At 35.2% G+C, this 24,141-nt stretch overlaps 1 protein-coding gene and 1 long non-coding RNA gene across 2 annotated transcripts in view; one reads left to right on the top strand and one right to left on the bottom strand.

Annotated features, from left to right (window-relative positions):
* LOC116630464 overlaps positions 1–15,425 on the top strand; it is a 44,812-nt gene extending 29,387 nt beyond the window's left edge. Inside the window, exon 4 of the long non-coding RNA XR_004298975.1 lies at positions 15,309–15,425. This is a non-coding gene — a long non-coding RNA (uncharacterized LOC116630464). The remainder of the gene's footprint in view (positions 1–15,308) is intronic.
* A 1,352-nt stretch (positions 15,426–16,777) lies between these two features.
* PPP1R3A (protein phosphatase 1 regulatory subunit 3A) overlaps positions 16,778–24,141 on the bottom strand; it is a 45,187-nt gene continuing 37,823 nt past the window's right edge. Inside the window, exons 2-4 of the mRNA XM_032401191.1 lie at positions 21,327–21,385; positions 21,090–21,214; positions 16,778–19,174 (exon numbers count right to left, since the gene is read on the bottom strand). Coding sequence (XP_032257082.1) covers positions 16,778–19,174; positions 21,090–21,214; positions 21,327–21,385 — 2,581 coding nt within the window. The remainder of the gene's footprint in view (positions 19,175–21,089; positions 21,215–21,326; positions 21,386–24,141) is intronic.

Genomic DNA, 24,141 nt, shown 5'->3' with positions numbered 1-24,141 from the left:
CTGGTTTTGGAGATAAGATATAAAAATACATACAATAAAAATATTTTTTAGCTTACATAGCAGTGATGGGAAAACAAATAATCATTTTACTTTTATATATCAAATTTGTCTGAAAACTAAGTCTGGTAAATTTTAAAACTCACTGGAAAAGGACCATAAAGGCAGAGAACTTCATACTGGCATTAATGAATTAAATAAGTATTTTTTGAGCCTATATGATATACTAATTTTTATTTAGATATAGAAGTATAAAATGTGGCTTTCAACTTACCATTAGTTGATAAGAAATGCAAATAAGGTAAAAAAATAATGATCAAAATATAGAATTATTTGCCAAATGAATGAAAATATTAAAAATAATTTGCCAAGAAAGGAATGATGTTCCTATCTGTCAACCATCATCATGAACAAAAATTATTCGTGACAGTTTTAAGCACAAAGTCAAGCACAGCGAGTCCATGACTCCTAGAAGCTGGTGATCATATCCTTATTTTATAGATGAGGAAACAGAGGATCACAATAGTAAGGGACTTGTCCAGCGACACACATAAAAATTAATGATAGAGTGTGCCATTAGAATAATGAAGGTGAAATGAACTATGGCAACAAGCCTGAATTGGTTTTCATGCCTATAGTAATACCTCTGCCCTCCTGCCCTCCACTTTATGCCCTGCTCCCAAAATAATCTTCCAGAAATGCCTTTGATCTATCACTGACTTGTTTAAAGACCTCTTCCAGGCTCCATGAAATCTAAACTTAAGGTTGCTTTCCTTACTTTTTTTCTTACTGCCTTTCCCTCCCTCTATGCAAACTAAGTACAAATCAAGCTATTCTCCAAAACACTCTGAACATTTTTAAATGTATGCCTTTGTGCATACTGTCCTTTCACCCCGTAATGCCTTGCCTCTTATCTCTGCAAATGCAAGCTTATCCATCCTATGTTCTGCTCAAAAACCACCTCTGGGGCCTTCCTTAATCTCTTCCAGTTGGAATTAATCTCTCCCATACTAAGCCTATTATACCTCTGGGGTATGTATCTATTGCTCCTAAAAAACTGAAAGTTCACTGAAGACTGAGACCTTCAATCTATCATATTTGTATCATCTGCAGTTCATTGAATAACTTACATAGAGCCGCAGAGAAGTAGCAATGACATAGCAATTTATTAGTAATAACAATAAACATAATTAAAATAGATGACTTTTATTAGGCACTCACCCCGTAGCAGGCAGTAACCTAAGTGCTGTAGATGGAATCAGAATTTGAAGCCAGACAGTCGACTCCAAGATCCTTGTTTTTAGCTGTGTAGGTTCTGGAGTCAGCTGCTCTGGATTGAATCCTGATTCTACCACTTACTGGCCAAGAGATCTCTCTGTTCCTCAGGGCTTCATCTTTAAAGTGAAAATATTAATAGTGTTTACCTCAAGTTTTTAAATAGATTGTTAGATAATTTGTGTTAAATGTTTAGGGTAGTGCCTAGCACATAGCAGTGCTGATTTGTAGTTAACTCTACTTATTATAGATTGTTCTAAGTATTTGGTGAGTTAAATTAACTCAACTATCTTGGGTAAAACACTTCTTACTTTCTCACCTCCTATCGCTTTAAGGACCTACCCGTGAGCCACCTCCTCTTGAAGTCATTCCCAATGTCAGGATTATTCTTTCACAGTGTGGTACACTCCTGATTTTCCACAGCATCTAACTATAACATCTGTTAGCTTCAGGAAATAGTTATGGTCAGCTATGGTTAGCAATAATGTAAGAAACAGCTATGGAATTACCAACTTTTTCTCAGGATAATAGAAAAATGATTATCTAATCTTTTGTGTTTTGAATCTAATCTTTCCACTGACTCACCTAAACATGTAAAAACTATTCTTGTGGTTGGCAGAATACTTTGAAAATCCTGAGTAGGAATATTTAAAACAAAAACTCTATACTTGGTCACAACTACAGCAGAATTCTAATTTATAAATTGGAAGGCAAAAACCTCTCAAGGTCCCCAGGTAGCATTAACATATCAAAGATGAAGTGTTTACTCAATATTCTAGTAAAATCCCAATTTAATTCAATCTTTTCCCGTACAAGAATTGTTTTGGTATCTGAGGAACCATACTCAATTTTCTAGGTTATATTAAAGCATGTTTTTGATGAGGTAATACATAAAGATGTATTTTCCTATAATGAAAAGTAAACATATAGTAGGCATTTTCCCTGAATAAGATGAAAGGGATTTTACACTTGTCAGGACTTGATAGCTTGTTAGGTCAGCCGTACGCCATGATATGGTTCAGGAGGGTGACACAAATAACCAGAGGAGTGGTCGCAATGTATTTTGATGTTGCTGTGTTTTGGTCATGCGTTTTGGAACTGAAACATGATAGTAGTCTAAATCAGTCACTGGCTAATTGGTTTTCAGCACTAAAATAACTTTTTATTTCTTTTCTCTAGTTATTTAATGAGAATAATTTATACAATATTAGGTATTTTATATTTTAGTATTAGGTGTTATTTTATATTTTAGTAGGATATACTTTCGTGGGATCATAGCAAATACTAACCTGCTTTGACTCAGTCCTAAAATCTTGCAAGATGATATATATATATATATTTAAGTATCGGAGATCATCTTAAGGCAGCAAAGATTATCATCACAATGGCAAAGATTAGGAAGAAAGAAAGGGAGAGTGTGACATAAAATGAAGTGGAAAAGAAAAAGCCTAGAAATCTAAAAGCTGAGTTCTCTCTCAGGTTTCTCTATGGGATTGTGATCCCTTATACAGGCCACTTTCAGCTTTTCTGCTACAAGTGTGAGGAAATGAGAAAATAATATCAACTACTTCAAATGTATGTACCTAGATTTCATGACAAAGGAGATTTGATTCCATTAGGCATTTGGACATAGACCTTTCAAGCCCTAAGGAATCCTTGGAAACAAGCATTTTAGCGAAGGCCTAGGAACCTCTAATAACAAATCATTTCTTTCTCTTTAACATAATGATGTTCAAATATAAGTTCTACATATTTTGAATTCCATAAAAGGATATGTGGTAGTATAATTTATGGATAAATCATAAATATTTGAAAAATCAATACCACAGCATTTCTGATCTAATTCTAACTTCTTTTTCTATTTTAAATTTTACTAATTTTTTATTTTAATTCCAGTACAAACATAAAATTCTAAATTCTTATTATTTAAAATTTTAGCACTAATCAAAGAGAATAAAAGGCAATATACTCAACCAATATCTGTTGCTATTGTTAAAACTGGCATTGATCAATGAAGCCTTTTAAACAAAGCCTTTCTTAGGAATAAACTATCTCACTATATTACTGTGAGATAATCCTAAATGGACATTATTAAACAGAGACAGGCAGTGCACATATTGTTCTTCTCCCTTTAACACCCTTTTTAGCTAATATGCAGGACTGAATTTTTCTCCCCTCCAGTTCCCATTCCTGCCATTTCCTATGATATGACACATACAATACTGGGATAAATACAAACATTTGATAGTGTTCACAGTTTGAATCCAACAATTGGAGGTGGAGCTCTCTCATGAGAAAACACAGACCGAAACCTGGAATGCAACTTTAACAAGCTGCAAGTCTAAAGACATAGCCTCCCTGCTAAGAATAGCACAAAAACAACCAACTGACTTTGCAGCTGACAGAATCTGCAATGTTTCTATTGTCCCCACAGCACAGAAGCCCCCAAATCTGATGATATGATTAGGTTGTTCTGCATGTGAGGATCAAGAAGCCAGGTGAAAACAACCACAAATTAGGATGGAGACAGGGAGAAATAAACTCAGAGAAAGAAAGTGACAATGAGCTTATAAACAAAAATTCTAAAGCACATGAAGAAATCAAATACCAAATACAGCTAATCAAATCAAGAATTGGCACATTCACTTCAGGCTAAATTAATTTTATGAAATATTCTAATAAAGACTTTGGTTATCTACATTTATAATACTGAAATTGATAAATGGAAGAATACTTCTATTTTTTTTTTTTAAGATTTTATTTACTTATTTGACAGAGAGAGAGAGAGTGAGAGCAGGAACACAAGCAGGGGGAGTGGGAGAGGGAGAAGCAGGCTTCCCGTGGAGCAGGGAGCCCGACGTGGGGCTCGATCCCAGGACCCTGGGATCATGACCTGAGCCGAAGGCAGACGCTTAACGACTGAGCCACCCAGGCACCCAATACTTCTATTTTTTAAATGGCAAGGAATTATTTTTTAAAAAGAAGAACAATGAAAATGGCTAGGCATGAAAGAGAACAAATTCTATACATTTAAATAAAAATCATGGTTATTAAAATTTGAAAAATAATTTCTACATCAAAGTAGAAGAGAAAAGCAGTGAATTGGAAGAATAATTTAAGGAATTCATTAAGAATGCAGTATAGAGAACAAAGAGATAGAAACCATAAAATATAAACTCAAAATAGCATGGTACAAATAAATTCAAATATATTAGTTAATTAAAATACTGTGAATGGCTCAAACTCATCTATTAAAAGATTACAGATTGGATTTTTTTTAAATACAGCTATAAGTTGCTAGCAAGAGGTATGATAAGGTGATGTGAATACTAACCATAAGAAAACTAGTACAGCAATATTAATATAAGATGGCATAGAATTAAAGGTAAAATATTAATAAGGATATCATGGACAAAAAGAAAGGGAAAAATTCACTTAAGAAATGTTAACAATAATGAGCTTATTTGCAACTAAGAACTAAGAGTCTTGAAATATTTAAAGTGAAACAGGCATAATTACAAGAAGTGGATTCCTCCATTATATTAGTAGATTTCAAGGAATGCTAGTTGAAGCAGACTAAATATATAATAAATATGTACAGAATTCTATACCCAAAAATGCATACATAGAATAATAATTAAATTGATAATGTAGTAGGTTACAAAGGAAGTGTTAACATAGTTCAAATAATTGGCAATAAATCAATTCTATGACACTAATAGTCAGAGATCATAAAAAAATTAAATGTCCTGTTAAATAACACATTTATGTGTTAAATTACAGTGGGAATTCTGGGAAACAGGAAATAATTAGAAGTGAATGGAAAATTTAAAAATATATATATACACACACACATACATGTTTTGAGATATAATTATCTCAAAACCAGTTCAATGAAGTTAAAAATGTTAGCATTATTTTATAGTATTATATGAACTTTTTTTAAGAAAAAGGATTAAAAATAAATGAGGTATACATTCACCTCAAAAGAAACAAGGAAAAGGATTAAAAATAATACAAACTAGTTGTTCTAATGTGAGAGTTTTTGCAAAGTGCATAAAAGAATATGCAAAAATCAATAGTGTTCTTATACACTATTGGAATAACTAACAAAATGTCAAACTAATAACTATTAGAACTAGTGAGAGAGTTTGGCAAAGTAATTGAATAAGTGACACATAAAAATCAAGTCTTACAATATATTAATAATTTCCCAAAAGAAATATAGTGGGGAAAAAATAACTCATTCACAATAGCACCAAAATCCATAGATTTATAGGAATAAATCTAATAGTAAACAGGCAATGCATTCATGGAGAATATTGTAAATCATAGCTGAAAACAAAAATACACTGTTCTTACAGATGGACTCAATATTTTTAAAATGTCAGTTCTTCTCTACACGTTCATTAAATTCCACTAAAAACAAGTTTTCCATGAAATTTGATAAGCTGATCCTATAATTCAGATGGAAAAACAAAGGGCCAAGAGTTGTAGAATTTTAAAGAACAAAATATAGGAACCTTACCCCACTGATAAAAAGATCTACTTTGCCCCCTTCTGATATCAAGATCTATAAATCTATAGAAATTAAGGCCTTATAGGAGGGCACTTGTGATGAGCACTGGGTATTGTATGTAAGTGATGAATCACTAAATTCTGCACCTGAAACTAATATTACCCTGTATGTTAACTAACTGTAATTTAAATAAAAACTTAGGAAAAAAAGAAATCTGGGCCTTATAGATTTACAAAAGGAAAAAGAGAGGCAGAAACATATCCACACACACAAAAAAATTGGTGCATTACAGATACATATTACAAATCCCTACCTACCCTTGAGAACTTGGAAACATTTCCTTTACAGGAAGTCCTCATCACTCTCTGCCTCCAGTTACTGGGATACAATGGATTCCATCTGGAATGAACATCTTATTCAGATGGAGCCAAATGAATTTCTCTCTCCTAGGAGTTTAGAACTGACATCCAGAAAACTCTAAGCAGTTAACTTTAGGACATTTATAATCAAGTTGTAATACTGTTATTGGATAATTCTATTTTAGGAACCATATATCTAGAAGAGTAAGTCAAAAGAGAAAATCCACTGACCAAAACAGGAAAATGAAGTGGACACAGGGAAAAAAAAAGAAAATGGGAAAATATAAAAGCCAAGAGAAACTCCATTTCTGATGGCTTTTCATGTTCCTATTGATGCCTGTTTTCACTCTAGCCCTTCCTTATGATATGTTCTTTTTTTTTTCCCTTAAACTACTTTGAGAGGTTTTGGTTATTTCCAGACAAAGCACTTGGAGTGAATGAGTTGACTACTATCAAATTTCCATTGGCTTTAACAATTAAAAAAATGAGGCCCAACTTTATAAAATACTAGGATCTCTATAACTTCAAGCATAGAACAGCTTTATACATACATAAAATTGACCCCAGTGATTTTTTTTTTTAAATGAGGAAAGAGTATACATAGAAAGACCAGTATTCAGAAACTGCCCATCTATGTCTTGTGTGGGTAAGGTTGGGTTGAAGTCAGTAAAGGCACAGTTAAAGGCTTTTAAGGCAGTTATGCTAAGCTTTTGCCATTCGTTCGGCAGGAACATATTTTGTGGTCTTAAATTATGATAGTAGTTCTTTGGGTAAAATTGCAAACACACATCTCTTAAGCAGAAATGAAGGAAATGCTTCCATTTGAATCCATTGCCATTCACAGTCCTAGCACAGCACACCTGTTTTGAAGTGAGGCCAAAAGTTAAGGTTATTGCAAAGGCCAAAACTAGATGGAGGGACACTGGTTCTGTCTTAAAATGTCTTTGTCTCTCACTGAGTATCTTAGATCATTTGTTTATATTTTAATTTATTTTGGCTATTGTAATGCTATTGACTTACCTCATGTTTGTTAAATGCCAGTAGTATGATCTAATTTCTTTCCAAAAAATTTTTCTTCCTCTTACAGATAATGAGAAAAATGTATACTCATAATATAGCTTCCAGCAACATAGACTATTATAATTTTGAGTAACATAACATATAATTTTGAGTAACACACAGCTTTTGCAAAGGTTTCTTTTATCTTGAAAGGTCCACTTTGGCTATCATGTATAATGGAGTTATCACGTCCTGAGCCCTCTGAATAGTGTCTAGTTCCACAATGTTATAATTAACTTGTGTCAGTAGTGTAAATGACTTCTTTCCAATGGTTTTTGACCAGTGCATTCTTTAAATAAGTCCCTGCTTTTGTTTTTTAATCACTGCCCTCAGCATTACTGAATTGGCAAAAAATGTTGCAGTTCTTTACCTAGGATAACCAGGTGCTGGTGTATCTGAATTATATTCGACGACCCTAAGGACAAGAATTTTGTCTGTAGGTTATAGAGGTATTCATATTGGAAGCTTCCCCTTTTATTCATGTGACACAGAGTGATTTATACCTATTGGCTAGGATATTTTATTGGATTTTTAGGCAGACCTTGTCATTTTTCAGTCAAATCATGTAACTTTTTTTTTTTTTTTAAATCATGTAACTTTTGAGATTGAAAAGAGTACTATTAATAATTAGAGTGAGACATCAGGCAAAAATAAGCACTATATCATTCACATCAAGATGTATCTTCATTGTAGTTATTAAGATTGTAACACTTAATTGTAATGAGGTATTTGGAGGGTCTTATTGTGGTTTCCTTGATGCCTAAAATTATAGTGTTAAAAAGATGGCACATCTCTGAAATTGAAGAAATGAAGTGTTTACAGGAACAAACAGTCCTTCCTTTATGCCACTTCTTTTCCTAAATCTTACCTCTATTATTAAACTGGTCACAAGATTGCAATTGTTGGTTTATGTCTCCATCTCCTTTGCTACACTCAAGCTAAGTGAGACATGGGACTGGTGTGTTTCTTGGGGCCTGGAAGGGAATCAATGTATACTTTTTTTTAAATTGAGGTCATCTGAATAAATTGAAAAGAACATAATAGTTTTAGGAACTTTCTTTTTTTTTTTAGGAGCATTAATAAAGATAGGATTATCTGTGAAAAAGATCATGTGTTACATGTAATGTTTTTATATACGATTTGGCACCATGTAGCATGCCAGTATATAACTGTGATTTATACGATAACTTGGTATATCTGGATTGAAGGAGCAACACAATACAATGGTTAAGAGAGAAAATCTACTGGAGTCTGAATCTAGATTTTGCCCCTTACTAGCTGTGTGACCTTGGAAAAACTAGATTCTCAGTGCATCCATTTCTATCTGTAAAATGGGATGATATGTACTTCTCTCATGGAATTGTAAACATAAATGAGTTTTTGCACATAAAGTGCTTAAAACAGTGCCCAATTATTGTAAATGCTTAAGAGTTGGCTATTGCTTTGTTGTTATAATAACTCTTATTATAATAACTATAATAAGTGTTATTATTATTACTATTATTAAAGAATGAACCTCACATGCACAGATCAATAGAGATACAGATGTAGATATTATACTCAAATATCCAGACTAACTGGATACTGAGCAAGAATGATTTTCATTCATGTTGCACTTAAATTAAATACTGATTTAAGGATGGGAATAAGACCAGGTAAGCTAAATAACTCACATGGGAGAAGATAATTCATTAAAACCGAAATCTATAGGATTTACCCCAAATATTGAAGACTATGAAATGAGGGACATTTGTATGAAGGGCATTTATAATCTCTTACCTTTACTTCCTATTTCCCTTTTCAATTTTCAAAGAATAGAAACATATTTAAAATATTTCCACTTATATCTGTGAAGGTGGAAAATAAATTATCTTTTCTTTAACCTTTATTCATTCCTTAGGTAAGAGTCAGAACTTTTTCAATTGAACATGGGGAAATGACAATTGAATTTCCCAAAAATTCATGGATTAATTGGGAAGAGTCATTTGATGTATAAAAAACATGATATTAATATCATTTTAGAATGTATGTATAAACATGATTTAAACACGTGATATTTTCATAAATGCTCCTTGCTAAAAATATTTTATAAATTGAACATTAAAAGCCTCCTACATAAAACTATTAAAAGTAGATTATGGTTTATTTAAGTGTTTACAAAGAGAATGTTTAACTTCTTACAGTGATTTTTAAGTACCACCTCTCTGCTGTTTGAGATTATGTTTTACAGAGTTTGTCTTTAGGAAATTTTAAATCTGTTTCCACTCAGAACCAAATAAATACATAACATTGATGAATTCTACAATGCAGTAGATGTGTATCTTTTTTTTTTTTAAAGATTTTATTTATTTGACAGAGAGAGACACAGCAAGAGAGGGAACACAAGCAGGGGAGTGGGAGAGGGAGAAGCAGGCTTCCCGCTGAGCGGGGAGCCCGATGTGGGGCTCGAACCCAGGACCCTGGGATCATGACCTGAGCCGAAGACAGACGCTAAACAACTGAGCCACCCAGGCGCCCTGGTAGATGTGTATCTTACTTTAAGTCTTAAGAGACTAATTGCTGATAGTCTCAAGCTGTTATGTGACATGATACTACATTTCTAGGCCATATACTGCTTTCCTTTAGACTCTGCTGCAAAAATAGGCATATTTTTATGTTACTGTTTTAATTTCATATCTAATATATAAGATGAGTGTCTTCAAGGAAAGGATAAATCTTTTACATGTTATATCATCTGCATCACTACACATTGTATTAGTAGACTATCTTCACTGCCATTAGTGTTATTTGTCAGATGTTGGAATACCCATGTATCTGTGTGTGTGCATGTGCCTGTGTGCTTGTGTGAGTGTATTTGTGAATATATATATATATATTCACAAGAGTTTGTATATATATATATACATACTCTTTTATATGTTAATAAGGCAAATGTTTTCTTTAAAAAAAAAACCAGTGACTATTTTTGCTGGTTGTGTTAGTTGCTTAACCCGAAAAGTTGACATGCAGAACAGGTGTGAAATTGAGAGATCAGCCATTTTCAAAGGGCATGGCAGCAGTTGAGAAGATTGAGTTTCTTACACTTTATACCTTGTGATGTTTGTTGGTTTTTAAGCTACTGCACTACTTTATCTGAAAGCATGTCTTGTTCTTTTTTTTTTTTGTATTTTTAAAAATTTTTTATTGTTATGTTAATCACCATACATTACATCATTTGTTTTTGATGTAGTGTTCCATGATTCATTATTTGTGCATAACACCCAGCGCTCCATGCAGAACGTGCCCTCTTTAATACCCATCACCAGGCTAACCCATCCTCCCACCTCCCTCCCCTCTAGAACCCTCAGTTTGTTTTTCAGAGTCCATCGTCTCTCATGGTTCGTCTCGCCCTCCAATTTCCCCCCCTTCATTCTTCCCCTCCTGCTAGCTTCTTCTTTTTTTTTTCTTAACATACATTGCATTATTTGTTTCAGAGGTACAGATCTGTGATTCAACAGTCTTGCACAATTCACTGCACTCACAATAGCACATACCCTCCCCAATGTCTATCACCCAGCCACCCCATCCCTCCCTGATTGACTTATTTCGCTCAGCATAATACCCTCCAGTTCCATCCATGTCATTGCAAATGGCAAGATCTCATTCCTTTTGATGGCTGCATAATATTCCATTGTATATATATACCACATCTTCTTTATCCATTCATCTGTTGATGGACATCTTGGCTCTTTCCACAGTTTGGCTATTGTGGACATTGCTGCTATAAACATCGGGGTGCATGTACCCCTTCGGATCCCTACATTTGTATCTTTGAGGTAAATACCCAGTAATGCAATTGCTGGATCATATGGAAGCTCTATTACAAAGCTGTCATCATCAAGAGAGTATGGTACTGGCACAAAAACAGACACATAGATCAATGGAACAGAATAGAGAGCCCAGAAATAGACCCTCAACTCTCTGGTCAACTAATCTTTGACAAAGCAGGAAAGAATGTCCAGTGGAAAAAAGACAGTCTCTTCAACAAATGGTGCTGGGAAAATTGGACAGCCACATGCAGAAGAATGAAACTGGACCATATCCTTACACCACACACAAAAATAGACTCCAAATGGTTGAAAGATCTCAATGTGAGACAAGAGTCCATCAAAATCCTAAAGGAGAACACAGGCAGCAACCTCTTCGACCTCAGCTGCAGCAACTTCTTACTAGAAACATCACCAAAGGCAAGGGAAGCAAGGGCAAAAATGAACTATTGGGACTTCATCAAGATAAAAAGCTTTTGCACAGCAAAAGAAACAGTCAACAAAACCAAAAGACAACCGACAGAATGGGAGAAGATATTTGCAAATGACATATCAGATAAAGGGCTAGTATCCAAAATCTATAAAGAACTTATCAAACTCAACACCCAAAGAACAAATAATCCAACCAAGAAATGGGCAGAAGACATGAACAGACTTTTTTTTGTCCAAAGAAGACATCCAAATGGCCAACAGACACATGAAAAAGTGTTCAACATCGCTCGGCATCAGGGAAATCCAAATCAAGACCTCAATGAGATACCACCTCACACCAGTCAGAGTGGCTAAAATTAACAAGTCAGGAAATGACAGATGTTGGCGGGGATGCAAAGAAAGGGGAACCCCCCTACACTGTTGGTGGGAATGCAAGCTGGTGCAACCACTCTGGAAAACAGTATGGAGGTTCCTCAAAAAGTTGAAAATCGCAGGTCTTGTTCTATCAGTTTTCACATTAGTGAATTAAGGTATGCATTATTATTCTTTTAATTTACAATCTTTATATTATTTCCCATGAAATAGAATAAAGGGAATGTTTCCTGTGCTAAGAAGAATTCCTAAATATAGAGAATCAATTTAATTATTAAGAGAAACAGAGAAAAAGGATTATTTCTCTCTTTCCCACATCCTAAACCCACTGCATTACTCTGTCTTGTTATTCTCTTTCCCCTCTCTATGTGGTCTTTGGTAGTTTACTAAGCCATCCTGACTTTGTTTTGATTAAGTTTACTCATTTTAAAATCAGACCTCAGAGTATCCTGTCTACATTTTAGAAATAGGATAGGAAGGAGACATCACTGCAATTCAATTCTATCCATGAGTACTGAGTGAGGATTCCTACAGACTAGACCTTGTGAGGTGGTGGGAGGGAAGAAGAAACCATTGTCCCTATCCTGAACAAGCAGGCAGTCCAGTTAGGATAATTACTCAAATGCCCACTGCATGCAGGAAGATGAGTGTCAAAAGAGATCTGAAAACAAAGAGATCCCACAACCTGAACTAGGAGGAGACTTCAAAAGAATAGGGGCTTGAGGTGTATATAGAAAAAATGTGCAGAGTTGGATAGGAAGAGTAAAGATGCCTGAAAGTGCCCTAGACAGAGGGGTGTACATGAGCAGCCACAGAGGAACAGATGTACATGGCATGTTCTAGGGACAATATGACTTGCTTGACTGACAGAGGACTTAAGGCAGAGAGCAGTGGGAAATAAGGCCTTGTGGTTCAGGTGGGGTGATAAGGATGATGCACTAAACCAAGACCAGTAACTTGATTAGGCATTGAATGAAATGTGCTGCAATATCAGATTGTGGAGGCATCTCAGCCAAATAAAAATGAGTTCTCTGTAATCCACTATTGATTTACCCATACCACTCTTTATTATCATGAGTATAGAGAATTGGATATATTAGGGGAAAAACTTAGGGAATTTTTCCTTAAATTTTCACATAATATATTGTTTCACATTGAAAAATGAAGGTGTGGTGCCTGGGTGGCTTAATCAGTTGAGTGTCCAACTCTTGATTTCAGCTCAGGTCTTGATCTCCAGGTCGTGAGTTCGAGCCCCCATGTTGGGCTCCATGCTGGGCGTGGAGTCTACTTAAGTTAAAAAAAAAAAAAATGAAGGTAATATATATGCATTGAACAAATATAGAAACGACACAAAACAAAAATGCTGAACTTTTTAAAGAGTTGTTTGTTTAATAAGTTTTTAGCATACTACAATGATGACATTTCATGAAAACATATGAGTGTTCAAAGCTAGGCTAGTGAAAATTTAATTTGCTGTTTAAAGAGGTTCGGATAAAGTTATGGAAATGTATTAGATTAATAACCAAATCTATTTTTAAAGATGAAAAGTAGATTATGTTGCTATGATTTTTATTATGATCTATTTCTGAAAATAGAAAAGAATAGGCAACTTAAATAAATAGAAGTAACTTTCTTAGCTGTTCTCTTCATACATGTGTACAACTGTGAAGACACTGGAAGAGCATGACCTCCCATATTTCTTTCATACCTTGTTGTAGAATCCAGTTTGACCCTATTCCTCAGTTCCACAAGAACTGGCTGAGACAGGATTCAAAGAACAAAAGACAGTGCTTATTGCATAGTTTGATTTCTGTATTCACTCGGTGAAAATTTGTAAGAAAGGGCAGAGATCCTGGTAACAGGAATCAGTGGATGAACTGGCCCTGGGGATGACAGTCCTCCTGCCTGTGTCTTTACTAGTTCTGCTAGTTTGTTTTTTTGCTTTGTGTGCTTTTTTTATTCATTTATATGCAAAAGTCAGCCAAATACAAAAGGTAACAGGCCTGGTAATACCAAATAACACTCATGACTGAAAAAAATTATCAAGAAAGTGCCATGAATGCTGTCTGGGAAAAATAAAATAGTTTATGTCCCCAAATTTGGTCTGCATATTTTTAAGTTTCCGTTTACACAGCAGACTACTTTAAGATAACAAGTAAAAGATGATCCTGTTTCTCTCACAAATGGTTCACAATGGTCACTATTTCATTATCAAAATATTAGAACTCAGCAGGGAAGCAGAACTGCATTAACCCAACGTTCTTGAATGTTGGGAGGTGAGTCATTTCACTGATTCATTTCCTTTTATGTGGAAAATCTATTGGGATATTGATGACTTATGCAGATGTGATTTTTTTTAAGATAGTTGATTTTACTACCTATACTTGCCAATTAATTTTCAGAATTTTGTTTCTAATAGTCAGAAGCCCAGCAAAATAAAAGGTGATAGTTATATCACATTTCTTAGCCACTATAGGAGGCAGATGTGCAATGCAGTTCTCTTTGCCTATTTTCATGCCACACCCTCTCTTTTGGCCCTTAACCCATATTTAGGGGGGACACAGTGAAGGCAGCTATACTTATAAAGATTACCTTGTCATGATGATTCACAGTCAAATCTTTATTAACCAGGGGCTCCCAGTTCTTTCTGAGATCCATTTCTCTTGCTCATCATAATGCTGCGATCAAAATGGGTTGCAAAAGTCTACCTCTCCACCTAGCAGTAGTTTCCTAAGTTCTTAAGACTTTATCTCAAATTCTTCATAAGAAATGTTTGGAAAGTCAGTTAAATCACCAATTATTTCTTCACTGCATGCAGAGAAATACACAATTAAATATTTAAATTCTTTGAAACTTCTATTGTCGTATTACAAATACGCAATGAGAAGGTTTAGTAAGTTAATGTTACCAAACTCAAGTAAAAGAGATTAAAAAAATTACATTCCTTTATGTATAAGGGAATAATTATAGTTCGGGCACCTGTGTTAATAAGTAATGTAGTTTCTTTGCATTAATAAGATATGGCATATTGACCGAAACTCTTAAAGGTAGAATGCAAAAACCAAGCCATTAAGATCTAAAGAAATACTAACCTTAACTCCGCTGTAATTTAGACCTGTCAACAAAATTATCAGGATAGCAATTTTAGAGATAATATTCTAGGTATGGCCTACAGTGTTCTACTTGTATTTAATGAAAATATGCTTTTTTAAGCAATCAAGTATTTGCCCTAAGTTCTACTTCAGGATGTTTGTATTTGTTCAACTAAAAAGTTAAAGTCAAGCATTCAATTTCAATGGGACTTGAGACAAGCATACAATTAAGGATTTGGAAATAGCTGTGTACCTAATGAAGATTAGGGAAATCATTTACTACTACATGAAAGTCAGTTTAAATGCTTTGTTCTCATTTTTTATTCCCATAAATGCATGTTTCTTAGAAGTATGGGATGATATATGCAAGTTTTACTCATTGAATTTACCTTTACAGGTAAATAGATGCTCTTTTCTCTCTGAAGATCATGTTACGTACTGTATGAAGGAAGTTCCTATGAAAAAGAAATCACCCAAATGGACTCCCACAGTTACTCTCTTCCATATTCCTGGCCAAATCAAAAGTACGTATGCCTCCTCCCTGGAAAGTAGCCATTCAGGGTATCAAAGGAAGTACTGTGCCATAGACCAGAGCACAGGATTTTTGCATCTAGCAATCATTTAATAAATGGTTGTTGAAATCTTATATAAAAATCTTTGCATTCCCACTATGTGACCAAAATGATTAGTTCCATTATTTCACATACTTAGCCATAGAAAATAACAGTAGCTAAAGTCACTGCTACACTGGATATTCATTTCTCCCTGAGTAGATTGCCATATCTACTTATTTGCCCACTAAAAACTTGAGTTATCATCTAACAACCTGATGATTATATAACAATCACCAATGATTATTTCGTCTCTATGTGCACCTTGGAAAATAATTCATTGTCTTATAACAAAAAATAAAAATTTGTTTGAAGACAAAAAATACTACCAAGTAAAATAGTTCGTTTGGAAATATTTTTTAAATTATTATTATTATCATTTAATATTTGATGCTTTATAGGTACAAATTCGTTCTGAAGCAATGCTTGTGGAACTTTTAATTTTAGAACTTCAACTGAATAATTGACATCAAAATTGTTCAGCTGTGTTATACTTTCTCTTCTTATAAGAGAAAAACATTGCTTATAGACAGGCCCCCCACAAAATTTTGTAGATTGAGAGATCATCTCCCAATTGTTTCAGTCTTTGTCAGATTTGGCTTATGAGTGCTCTAACTTTGTAAATATAAGGGAGGTAAAAGATATCTGTGTATAAAGTATTATTCAAGCAAACAAGGTCTTTCTTTAAGTTTATGCATTTCGATATACATGGGTGTTGTTCTTAAAAATATGAAATCAAAGTTGAAAGATTTGATCTATCAAAATGTGCTGATAAATGATATAGGGATAAATGCAAATTTCATGGTCAATACCAAAAGACAAAAAAAAAAGTCCTCTGCCATTGTTCATGTTTTATCTATTTTTTTAAAAAACCGCAGAAGGAAAAATACTCTAGGGAAAAAAAATGAAGCTTTACTGCAAAAGAAATGAATGCAAGAAATGGCACTTTAAGTAGTGAAGAGACGTGAAGCATTGCAACTTCATAGCCTGCTAAGGAGCAACAGCTGTACCTAATTTCAACTTGACGTGCTTCAGATCTCATATTCATATAGGTATTTAATGATCCAAACATAATGGTCCTATATAGAATAATTGCTTATATGAAGGAGCAAACTTCATACGCATTCCTTTTTAAATGATCCTTCAAGAGAAAAACTGCACTGGCTCTTTGAACAATGAGTAATTTCTTTCACCAATCCAAACGTTTGGGGCTAAAAAGCTCATCTTTTATGAGAAAATAATAATAGTGGTGAGGTTACTTCTTTTTGACAGACTCTTTTTGTCTCCCGCCTTCCCAAGATAGCCAGTACAATGAAAAAAGGTAGAATGCCAGGCCAATCATTAAGTCATACTGGTAGATGGTTACAAGAAATATGACAAACAAAAGGACATACGGTACTTTAGAGTTGGTGTATTTTGAAAGCAGAGATTGGTTGCTTTCAGTTTGACCCTCCTGGGCAGGGAGACTAGCAGAAGCAGAGCTCTCAGATTCCTTGTCACCTGAAGAGCCCAGTGATTGTCCAGAGGCTAATCCTTCATTTTCATGCCTGGCCTCTTCCACAGTCTCAATAGCTTCACTGACAAAAATCGTTGGCTGTAGAGATTTTTCCACACCGTGTTCTCCTTGTTGAGAAATCTGGCTTTTAAATCTTTCTCTGCTACTACCTGAGGTCTCTGTTCCTGAACTTTTGGAAACTTCTTCAGGTATAGACCCAAGATGAGGGTGCTTCTCAATACCCTGGATTTCACTTGTTGGATTACAATTATATTCTGATTTAGTAGAAATAGATTGGAGAGTCATGGTAGTAATTATATTCTCTACAGCAATTGCCTGTTCATGAGATGGCACTGAGGTTTTAGCATGGTGATTGGAAACGTGAGAGACATTCTGAGAAGCTCTGTTAGTGTCTGAGTTTAAAGCAGAATGAATAATAGCATCTCTGTCTGTTTTCTTTGATAATTCTTGGACCTGTTTATCATCTCTATTTTCTGGAAATGTTTTTTTGTCTTGTGGTAACATTCCCAAATGTGAATCCAGTTCTGAGGCTGCTTTTTGATTGCCTGTAATGACCTGGAAAGATTCTTCTACAGATGTGATATTTCCAATGCCACGTTTCTTCCTGTCATGTGTCTTCCCGGGATTGTACATAGATATGGTTTCTTCTTTCTCCATTTCATCTACATGTACATTACAAATACCTAAACGTGATTCCTTTTCAAAATCATTGTCATAGATTACACCTCCTGTATCTCGTTGACAAAGGGTATAATGTGAATCATCATTTCCCCCTTCATGTGGATCAAACGCTGTTTCCTTTACCTCGATGGGCCTGTCACTTCGTGCTGTCTCTTGAGGTAGCTTGGCAATTATTGCTTTTTCTCTAGCAGACATGCTTTCTAGAGCACTTTCTGATGTTGTCTTAATTATATAAGCTGTACCTGCTTCTGCTTTCTCAGTAACACCATGATCAGCTAGAGAAGACAGTTCACAGCTCACTGTTTCTTGGCAGGTAAACAATTCTTCCGTAGGAGTAGCTTTCAAATTCCTTGTATTATCTCTTTTTCCCCACATGTCTTCACAAGCAGATTGTTCCTTGTTCTGTTCTGTTCTATATGTCTTACTCTCTCTTGCTTTTCTCTGATTTTCTAGAACATTCCAACTTTGTTTCTGTTGTGCATTCTTATTCTGATCTTCAGGATTAATCCAATCTGATTTTTCTTCTTCAACTTGGAAAAGACAATCATTCCTCAAAACATTTCCTCTTCTTGGTGAACAAACTTGACCAGACATCCCTCGTAAAGTAGTGCCTTCACTAGTCAAGAGATCATGCTCTGGAGTTGTTAACACAGCGTTTTCCCAACTTAGACTTATCCTTGGTGAATGAAACATATCTGCTGTGATTGCCTGGTCGGGAATTGTGGTATCTTTACTCAGCAGGACAGTTAGGTCTCTGTTGCTAGTTTCTGTTCCTTCCATACTGATTTCAGACTGGCCCATCTTCCTTTCTTGGTCGTGTGAGAATGAATGAAAATTTTTGCTTTGTTTTACATTAACACCTAAATGTATTCTTTGCTCCTCCTCCTCAGTCTTACCATTGCCATAATCTTTCTTAGAAGATCCTTTTTCCATTGATTCTTCTGAATGCAAATCCAAATGGAAATCTCCTCTTAAACATTCCCAATCTCTTATTTCAATTTTCTCAGCTCTTCCTTCATGTTTTTTATTAAGGTTGTCTGCGACTAGTTGATCTGAGGAAGGACAAGATATTTGCACTCTGCCTCTCCCTTCTGCTGGATTAGCATTATCATCCAGTACTTCTTTGCTGCCAATGTGTAATTGCACTAATTCATCACTACTAGTATCTCCCAATGGTGGCTTGATTTCTCCTATATCTGAAGTAATTTCCTCTGAAGGCTGATGTCTACACTTATTTTCTGAGGAATATTTTTCTTTGCAGTAAAAATCTCCCTTTAAGGAGCTTTCTGCTGATGAACTTGGAGACAAAGGCCTTTTAAACAAGTCAGGGTGTACTTCACCATGGATTTGCTTCTTCTCTAACCCCTCAGCTTTATTTGGAAAATTGACCGGATCTATTGCAAATGTATTCTTTTCATCTCTGGAAGCAGTACTTCTTATTAAGCATTGATTTATCTTAAGGGATAAAAAACAAAACAAAACAGATAATGATCAAATGATTTTAAATATACAAAATGAATTAGATTTCATTAGTGAGGCTAGCAATTAACTGGTAGATTTCCTTGATTCATTTCATTTGTGGATTTTGTATAAATTCTGAAAGCCGGATGTTTTGGGGGGATCCTTTTAGGCTATGACTTGGGAATGAGATTAATAAGAAAAGGGACCAAAATTAATCACTCTCCTTCCCAGTTTCCAAATATCACATTGTATTATTCAACTATTCTTGCTTGTCATTGCACTTTCTCCTCACTTAGGTTATACACATTGATAGCTCCATGCTAATCAATTAGAGAGCAGCTTCCTGGGTGCCCCTTGCTGCATTTACACTTGCTATAGGTGCCCCTATTACAGTTTCTCTTATTAATATGTTTTCTGCAAAGCCTCTGCAAACTATTAATAGCAAAACGTCACTCAAAGAAAAGTGAGGGAGTTAATGTCTCTGCAAATTCTGTTTTAATGACCCTCTGCCAACTGGTACTCAAATGTATTTGAGCTCTTCAGTGATGCCAACTGTCAGGATTTAACAGTGAGATGCCTGTGTTTTTTTTTTTTCTCCTTATAACTGACATTTGCATGATCTCAATAATTATATGCAAATCTTACGTTTTCCCCTTCTTCTCACATAAGGCTCATGTTACTTGTCAACTGCACAGCTGTCTTGTAAGCCAATGCCTGTGGGTTCCACAGATTTGGTTGTATTTCCATCTATTATAGAGCTTCATTGTTTTATGCATTAACGTCAGCATGGAGCAAATTAGCATCTAAATTACAGCTCCCTGTTCATTTATTGGATGTACAATCTCAGTAACTTCTAAACAAACTTTTATATTTGAGCCTGCTCATTGTAATGAGGTGTATTGGTGAAGCATGTGATTTTTCAGGGCCCTTTCATTATATTCTGTGGTTTGAAAAAAAAAATGGTGATGTTAACTTTCAGCTGGTGAGAATTCTCACAATGGGTGACAACTTTGTAGTTTCTTAAAGTTGGAGCAAAGTAAATTGCATACTTTAGTGATGCAGCTTCCATATCACTATAGAAAAGGTGGAAAATGTGGGGAAAGAGATGAATTCTATTTCTTTTCTGTTTCAGCACTGACACTTGAAGAGGAAATGTCATTTTAATCTTCGATGATTATGAATCCATGTATCCTAATGATATGAGCTCCAACCAAACACAGTAAAGGATAAATTGCATTATGTGACTCATTTACTCCCATTTCTTCCTTTGTGATAAAAATGCTATCTAAACCATCCCCCCAAAAATTCCAAATAGATTGAATGTTCACCAAGTGTGAAATTTATGATAACAAATTTAATACTAAATTGTACAGTACTGAATCTGTTTCCTGTTTAAAAAATATAGCACAGGCTATTTTCTCCTCATTTGGTAATTTAATACTTTCCAATGATATAGAACTGTGAGATTCTCACAAAGATGGAAGTAAGTTTTAAAAAAATGCTGCTAAATGCAAGAATCAGACTTGAAAAGCTGGACAGACTCTAACAACCATCTAGCCCAGCCCTCTCATTTTACAGACGAGTTTATGCTAAGTGTACACTTGTCACAAAGATTAGAAATGCACATCAGGATAGTGCTACCTCTTCTATAATTCCTACAAACTATTACTCAGAGCCGCTGGTGAAGAGATAAGAAATGAATGTCATTAATTTACCACTGCAGAGACCAGAAGCAACATACTGAAATCAAAGTGCCTTGTTGATCAAGCTAGAGATGCAAGGACAGAATAGGCGTGCTTTCACATTTGCAAATTATATTAGTTGAAACTATTGAAAGGCAGGCATTGCAGCATCTTTGAAGCATAAATGGATTCATCGTCTGTAATACCGTGGCAACCAGAACACTTACCATCAACTCTAATTCTTTTTCATTATGTTCATCATGTTCCCTGTTTACATCTTTTACATTTCGATTACTGGTTTCCAAGGCTGCCTGGTCCTCATGAGAACAAACAATTGTTGGGATATAGGTATCTGCAAAGTTAATACAATTGTGTCTGTGTAAGATTGTTATCATTGTAGGCTTTAACAAAAGACACAGATTTTGTTTAAAAATTAAATTGAAAAAATCAAATAAAAATATTACCTGTAATCTTTGAATTCTCAAAGTTACTCTCGCCTGATGTTACTAATGATTCTTCTTTACTGTCAAATTTAAAACAAAATGTTATAAATGTTTTCTGAGACTACCTCTTCTAAGTATTTTTGTACAGGGGAAAATTCAAACAAATAACAAGCCAAATAAATATTATATAACGTTTCATATTTTCTTGCATTACTTGGTATGCTTTTTAAATAAAATTGATCTCAGAATAATTCAATAGTAAATTACTAGTAGAAAAATTTTAAAATAATTTCCACAATGCCATATTTCTAAATAAGATTGTGTTGCCTATATTTAAAACTTACATAACCAAAGTAAAAATATATGTAAATGTTGATTAGTCCATCATTCATGAATTTAGTCTTTGCAAGTGAGAACATTTTTCTGTTGGTTTAAATGATAAAGTTTTATGAACTGACAGTCCATTTATGGTCGTGGAAATTGCTTTTTAACGTTCCAATTATTAATTTTTTTTGTGTTCCATTTTATTCAAAATTCTTTCAGTTGGGTGGATATAACATTAACTCTCTCTCTCCAAGAAAGGAGAAAAAAACAAACTTACTAAAAACTGAAAGGCAGCTAAATTTATACTCAGTTCAAAGACTTTATGTGTGTATTGCCACGGGCTAATTTTACAACCAAGACTTCAGATTGCTCATATGAAAGCATGTGTTTTCTTTCTTTAAAATGATTTGGGTTATACTTCCTTTATGATAATCTTCTGCATAGTGATTAAGGAAGATAAATATATTTTTCTTTCAAATGTACTCTACTTGTAGGTTTATGTGTGGCATCATTAGAATTTAGATTTGTCCATGACACTCAGCAAGAAAAATGTTAGTGAAAAAGCTCACTTTGTGTATAGTTATGTCACAAGTCAATCTATTAGAAATGATTGGCCCAGTGTCCACATTTTCTTGTATTGTCTCAGCTGAATTTTCTTATAATGACTTTTCTCAATGACTTTTTTTCTCCAATAAAATGCATCTAGAGAGTTGGCAATTGCTGATAAAGTTGTGTAATGGAGTCTACTCTTCATTGCATGGATAATGTTGATCCAAATCCCAGGAAAGCCCATCTTTTTTCAACAAATCATGAGAAAACTAGCAAATTCTTCCATCTGGACTACACAAGAAGGTAATTCAGTTTTGTTTATATTTATATGTTTAATTTAGCTTTACCAAAAATATTTGGTATTTTCCAGTGGGTCCATGAAAGAAAATAATGTTTCTACATACATAAAATATCATTGGAAAAATACAGTATTTACATAATTGATACTGAATCTATAAATCTGTATTGTTTAATGAGTCCAATAACTATGCAAAGATTTATTTTTGTGGAATCTAACTGCAAGTTGGTGCATTTTTCTTTCTCCAAATACATGATATATAGGAGCTTAAAAATATATAAACCATTAAACATCATTTAGTTGTTCCTGCTTCCTCTTTATCTGCATAACAGTGTTGAAAATCTCATTTGTAGAAGGAAAATCATAGCCATTTAAGCCTTCTGTTTTTGACTAACCAAAATGCTATCAATCATTTTTCTAACTTAATTCTCTAAGGTACTTCAATTTTTAAAAAATTATTGCATCAAAAGGAAATAAATCTGCTTTTAACTAATTTGGGGGACAAAAAATTAGGTACTAAACTGTGTATTATTATATTGGTGTCTTATAAAACATGTAAATACATAAATATAGGAGAGAAATCTTAGATTCAGGGATAAATACAAGAAAGAGAAGCTGAAATACATGAAATTTAAATATTATACCAAATATCTATGAAGAAAAATAATAGAAGATGTGTAAGATTCCTACAAGGAAAAGAATAAAGTTGTATCAAGAAATACTAAAAACTGGGGGACGGAGCAAGATGGCGGAGGAGTAGGAGACCTGGATTTCGTCTCCTCTCAGGAATTCAGCTGGATAGGGATCAAACCATTCTGAACACCTACAAACTCAACAGGAGATCGAAGAAAAGAATAGCAACAACTCTCTGAACAGAAAAGCGACCACTTTCTGGAAGGTAGGACGTGCAGAGAAGTGAATCCGAGGCGATATTCGGGAGGATAGATGGCGGGGGAGGGGCCTCCGTCGGCCGCTTCTGGCAAGTGATAGAGCCGCGGAGCACAAAATCAGAACTTTTAGAAGTCGGCCCTGCTGAGGGACGTCGCTCCAGTGGCTAAGCGGGGGGTGGAACCCTCGCGGGACAGTGTGGTCTCAGGACCCTCGGGGTCACAGAAAGACCGGGGGTGCCTGAGTGCGGCAGAGCTCCCAGGTATCTGAGCGGGGAAGCCGGCTGCAGAGACGGAGCCGAGGCGCGGCCTCTCAGCTCGGGGTTGCCATAAACTGTGATCCGCGGCACAGTCGGGCCACTGCTCCTCCAGCAGGGACCCAACAAGCGGCAGATCCGGGGAGACTCACCTTCTTCCCCTGGGAGGAGAGGTGCGGGAGCGCACCGCGGGGATCTGCTGTGTTTGGAGATTCCACCCGGGGTCGGGTGCCAGAGATAGAAACGCTCAGTCACAGGCCTGGTGAGCACGGAGTGCGGCCGGAGACCGGGGAGACGGGAGTGACTGATGGCTTTTATCTGGGGGCTCACTGAGGAGCAGGGCCCCGAGTTCTCAGCTCCTCCGGGACGGAGATTGGGAGGCCGCCATTTTCACTCTCCGCCTCCAAAGCTGTACGGAAAGCTTGCAGGGAACAAAAGCTCCCGAGAGCAAACCCGAGCAGATTACTTAGCCCGGACCGGGCAAGGGCGGGGCAATTCCTCCTCCGGCAAAGACATTTGGG

The sequence above is a fragment of the Phoca vitulina genome, unplaced genomic scaffold (assembly GCF_004348235.1).
Source record: "Phoca vitulina isolate PV1807 unplaced genomic scaffold, GSC_HSeal_1.0 scaffold4, whole genome shotgun sequence".
Classification (NCBI taxonomy): Eukaryota; Metazoa; Chordata; class Mammalia; order Carnivora; family Phocidae; genus Phoca; species Phoca vitulina.
The sequence above is the reverse complement of the archived record's forward strand: the minus strand, read 5'-3'. Positions and strand labels throughout refer to the sequence as shown.